Source organism: Photinus pyralis, unplaced genomic scaffold (assembly GCF_008802855.1).
Source record: "Photinus pyralis isolate 1611_PpyrPB1 unplaced genomic scaffold, Ppyr1.3 Ppyr1.4_LG3a, whole genome shotgun sequence".
NCBI classification, from domain to species: domain Eukaryota; kingdom Metazoa; phylum Arthropoda; class Insecta; order Coleoptera; family Lampyridae; genus Photinus; species Photinus pyralis.
In genome coordinates, this window is record NW_022170509.1 from 4,686,059 (window position 1) to 4,690,842 (window position 4,784).

A 4,784-nucleotide genomic window follows, 5' to 3' on the forward strand; every position below is an offset into this window, starting at 1 on the left:
GCTACTCACTGGTGGTACACGAAATGTACCAAAATGTCTCCAGGCTCTCGAAAACCACCATGAGTCCAGTCCATCGTGAAAGAACGCTATACTAGTGATATCCCCCGACCATGGATCAACCAAAATTTGTCTTTGCGGCGAATCGTAAAAGCTCTTTTTATGAACATACCCCATTGTTTTGGATTCATCCTTCATGCCTTGTACGTACAGTCTAGTGCTTTTTGCGTAAAAAAGTGACCTGCTGAATGGAAAAGAGGTTAGCATTTTTCCGACTATGGTGGGGTGAAGCTCCCAATCCCTTATCTTGCATTAGCGCGGTCACTCAAAAATACTGCACCCAGAGTTGTGAGCTTGACACCCATTTAATTCTACTTTATTCAGAGCAGTTTTAAATTGGGTACTATAAATTTGAAAAATGTCAAGGTCTTTGATGAGCAGAATTGATGACCTGTCACTGGAAAGGAAAGAGGGCCGAGTTTCCTTTAGTGCCCATTGTCTCATCACATCCTTTTCACAGACGAATGCCCTTGACCAACTCCTCTAACAATTTATCAAAACAAGTGCGATAATTTGGCGGTTTATCGAGTATGGTGTAATTAGTGAAATGCATCCAAATTCCAATAATAAATGGAATTTGTTCTATGCATAATTACTAAAATAAGCCGGTGTTCGAAAAAAACTGGATGTTTAACAAAATTGTATGATGTGTTGCCTACCTTTGTCCTTATAGAATTTAAAGTGATGTATTGAGGGTTGAAAATAAAACATCGTGCCCAGGCACAAAAATGATGAACAACACTTAGTTCTTCACTGGCGATAGCACGTGATCTCCACTGTAATAAAGTTTGAAAATTGACATAGCCAATAAAGTCCTGATTAATCTCTTGCCTGGATTTCGAGATGCCTCATTTGGCTCCCCCTGTCATGTTTTATTTTTATTTTTATTGTCGCCTAGTGACTCATTCCTTCCTGAGGGCTATATGCACAATATGGTAAAATTTATGATTGTAACTGGTCAAGGGTGGTTCCATATTCTGTTCAGATAAGATATGCCACTTAGCGACGAAGTCATCCACTTTTATTAAACTATTTGGACGTAGTGTGTCAAAATGCCCTTAACCAGTCAGATAATGTGTTCCATTCGGTTACTTTATTTCTCAAAAATATATACAAGCACCATTTTCTCAAATAAAGTAAGTAATGACTAAATGTTTTGATGTAAAACTCAGTTTAACCCATATGCAAGTTCGTCATCATACTTTATTGTAAATTTTAGCATTAGAAATGTAAACGAAGTTATAGGTTCCAAATACAACTGCGCGGATGACCATCATCGCCTTCGGCAAATTAATTTTAAGAAGAAAAATTGTAGATGAAATGAACGTAACAACCTTTAACACGCAGGAAAAGAACACGTGGTAAGAATCTGTACCTATGAAAATGTAAAGGTTATGCGTATTAAACGAGCTGGTTATGTTATAAGTGAATAACCAACCAATACGTTCTGGTTCTGAATGGCGCTTGTCTATGTTTACAAATAAACATTAAGACATTCTTTATTATGGTACTGTCTTTTGATGATTGCTTTGGATTAGCCGCGCCCATAGCTTGGTGGCTAGGCGTGATATATCTTTAGAATCGAAACAAAGAGAAAGGCATGTTACCATTATTTTAATGATACAGATGAAGGTTTCTTATTTTTTATTGGGATTTGCAATATACAAATCGAGCAAACCTGTTTCTTGGTATGCCATGACTAGGTAAATTTAAAGACCATTTATATGCGAAGATGTTCCTTGAACTAGGGTAACAAAATGTGGTGAAGAAACACGTTTGTTAAAAAAAACGTTGGCAAATCATAGCCTTATATCATTAATAACGCGTTTAAGTTACAAACAGATTTGGTCTAAGGCTGGTATTATGTGATCATCTTTAATTCGTTGAAGTATATCTTTGGATGGCGTAAAAACTTTTAATTGTGCAATTAAAAGCAGTTTTCTATAACCTTGAAAACGGATGAAGGATACCAACTAGCTTAATTTGCGAAAGGAAAATCATTCGCAAAGGAATGTATCACGCTATTTCGAATCCAACACGGAATTTTAGTTTAGGTGGAGGTTATATACGAAGAAGACGTGTTAACATGGCTTTATCTGTAGCGATAGTCGCTTTATGGTTATATTCTGGTAAGTTAGAGGTAAAACACAAGAGCTTTGGCACTAAATTAGTCTTTTCAGCGAATGCCGTTAGAATTTCCCCAAAATTAGACTTCGGCGAATCGTCAAGTGCAAGGCCAGTCTTTAAGACCGGCAATCATCATGACGACTTCGTGTTGAATCCAAATTTTCAAAATCCGAATTCGGATGGGCTTTGCATTGGGAATTATTGTGATATAACGAAGTCGGTGAAAAGCGATTCATCCAATAGTGCATCTACAGATGTAATAGTGCATGTTAAAACGAGCATAGATCTACCTAAAAACCAAAGTGAGAATAAGGTGCCAGATGTGCCTGTAATTGTAGGCTCCAAGGGGCCATCATATCCTGAACATTTCCCAGTTATTCCTCAGCCGCATGTAAATGTTGACCCAAATTATCCACCGTCTTCAGTGGGCATTGATTTTGTACCCCAACTCAGCGATGATGGACGCTTCGTAGGATACGGCGAATACTTTCCAATGAATAACGGTGTCCATCGACATGTTCCTGAGCTTCAATGGTATCCGCGACCAAGAGTTGGAGAACAACATGTTCACAATCCGTTAGAATTCAAAAAAACCTACAAAAACGTTTGGCCAACTGGGTTTGACAATGGGTGGGAAGCGTTTACCAACAAACGCGATGTTAACCCTTCTTTGACACCATGCTTGTGCGAGAATCAACCTTTTCAGGATTTTCCCATTGCTCGTAAATTAAAACAGTGGCTTGGGGAGTGATCGAGATGTAATCTTTTAGATACATAATTTACAGTGATGTTTTTAGTTGTGAACAAAATAAGTAGTGACCTTATCGTTTCGAATAACTTGCGAAATTGCCTCATGCAATACAGGTTTATTTTTGACTTGACTATATGCCATCATAGCCAGATTGTGATTATTAGACAACTTGCCGTAAGTGTAAATATTTGGAAATTTCTGCAAGACAAAATATCAGTGTATGCGTAGGTACATTAAATAAAGCGTTATACAGGATTTTTTGGATTAATTGCTGCTATTTGCTGATATCCATTTTCAGAATAGGCAGTAGACGCAAGCGCGATTTGTTCATTCTTTCCGAAATAAACTTTGCAGGTATTCTAAACAGGATGTCAGGATGGTCAGTTAAGCAGCTTTAGAACAACCATCAGTACGTACCTTTTTTTGTGCTAAACTGCGCCTCGGTGGTCGCCAATTCCGAAGATTAAACCCCTGTGTAGGAATTGAATTTTCTATATTTTGCGATCTATACCTAAGTAATATTATAATTATAATGGAAACATCGCAATGAAAACTCACCCAGTATTGCCAAACGTGATTGAAGCCTGAGCTTGAGCTTTATTATTAGCGTTTGTGCTAGTAAATGAATATGTGTACGCGGAGATTTTGCTAAACAAAGGGTATTTACATATTTCTAAAAACGTAATTATAATTAGATACTTATTAAGTAAATCATGCTGGTACTGCTTGGCTGTGTTGACGAGGTTGTACAAACTTAAATTCGTTGCACGGTTTTGATTGCTTAAATTAGATCGGTTGTTGTATTCTGGGATATGACAGTACCCTGCAATATCGATTACCATAATTAAAATCCGTTTATAAGCCGAATCGCAGATTAATTCCGGAAAACCTTTTCAATATAGGTAAATTTATTTTCAAGCATTTCCTCCTGGTTGTACGTTTCTGCTACGAGTCTAATTTGATAAGGGTTGTGTGATATTTACTCTCACGAATTGGATTTCAGGGGGATAACAAGGGACAAGCCATCGCCGAACCGTACCCATGAGACCTTATAAAAGAGGATTTTTAAATAATATTCAGCAGTAGAGCAGCGATTACTAAAAGGTTCAAAATCGAAGTCAATGTTTGATTTAAATTTCCCCAGATTGCCTCAATACACTTCCCAATTTAGTTCCAGTCAATCTTAACTTCAGGAATAAAATTAGTTTACAGCCCCAAACCTCAATCAATTGTTTCACTCATTTGTTACTATGTCGATCTCTTACTGTAGTCTTGTGTAATTCAGTTTTGCGCGCGTCGTAGAAATAGCCGCAGAGGAATAAAACAAAAGAAATAATTCCCACTCAAAAATAATATAACCCTCAACGTTTCCACCCTAGCGAATAAGGTTTTATTGCCTTATGTAAGATGAGCTTATCACCCTCTTTATTTTTCGGCAACACGACGCTATAAAATTACTACAGAAGCACATCATTCCCATTTAAGATTTTAATTATAAGTCCAAATCTGTAGATGAATCTTTGCAGAGATTGTGGTTAAATATAATAAGTACTCCGCTTTCGCACAAGGCCATTAATAATTTCTACAATTTATTCTCTAAAAGTTGGGTCGATCTGAGACAATTTTTTCTGAGGGCCAAAATTTCTCGGGAAAGCACGTTTTCTTATTAATTTTGGTGCGTAGAATCCAAAACAATTCGTACTTTTTCGATCAGACTTCTCAATCAAAAGTTATAGACTAGAAACCAATTTCGAAAGAAAATTCCAAGGGCTGTAACTTTTGAACTAGTAGCCCAATCTTGGAACTGTTTGAAATTATGGATTCTACAGGCCACATTCTATAAGAAAAT

The 4,784-nt window shown here is 37.0% G+C and overlaps 2 protein-coding genes across 6 annotated transcripts in view; one reads left to right on the forward strand and one right to left on the reverse strand.

The window, feature by feature from the left end:
• The first annotated feature begins 1,275 nt into the window (after positions 1-1,275).
• Positions 1,276-2,973, forward strand: LOC116165473. The gene is made up of 2 exons (XM_031479936.1): positions 1,276-2,186; positions 2,238-2,973. The coding sequence occupies exons 1-2, from the start codon at positions 2,069-2,071 to the stop codon at positions 2,933-2,935; spliced, it is 816 nt and encodes a 271-aa protein (XP_031335796.1). The 5' UTR covers positions 1,276-2,068; the 3' UTR covers positions 2,936-2,973.
• Positions 2,925-4,784, reverse strand: part of LOC116165475 — a 4,554-nt gene continuing 2,694 nt past the window's right edge. Inside the window, exons 2-6 of one of the 5 annotated variants that reach the window (XM_031479939.1) lie at positions 3,635-3,758; positions 3,494-3,583; positions 3,353-3,440; positions 3,187-3,294; positions 2,925-3,133 (exon numbers count right to left, since the gene is read on the reverse strand). In XM_031479939.1, coding sequence (XP_031335799.1) covers positions 2,978-3,133; positions 3,187-3,294; positions 3,353-3,440; positions 3,494-3,583; positions 3,635-3,758 — 566 coding nt within the window. In that variant the 3' untranslated portion in view covers positions 2,925-2,977. Of the gene's footprint in view, positions 3,134-3,186; positions 3,295-3,352; positions 3,447-3,493; positions 3,609-3,634; positions 3,759-4,784 lie in introns of all 5 variants that reach the window. The other 4 variants (XM_031479938.1, XM_031479942.1, XM_031479941.1 and 1 more) reach the window with 4 other exon arrangements.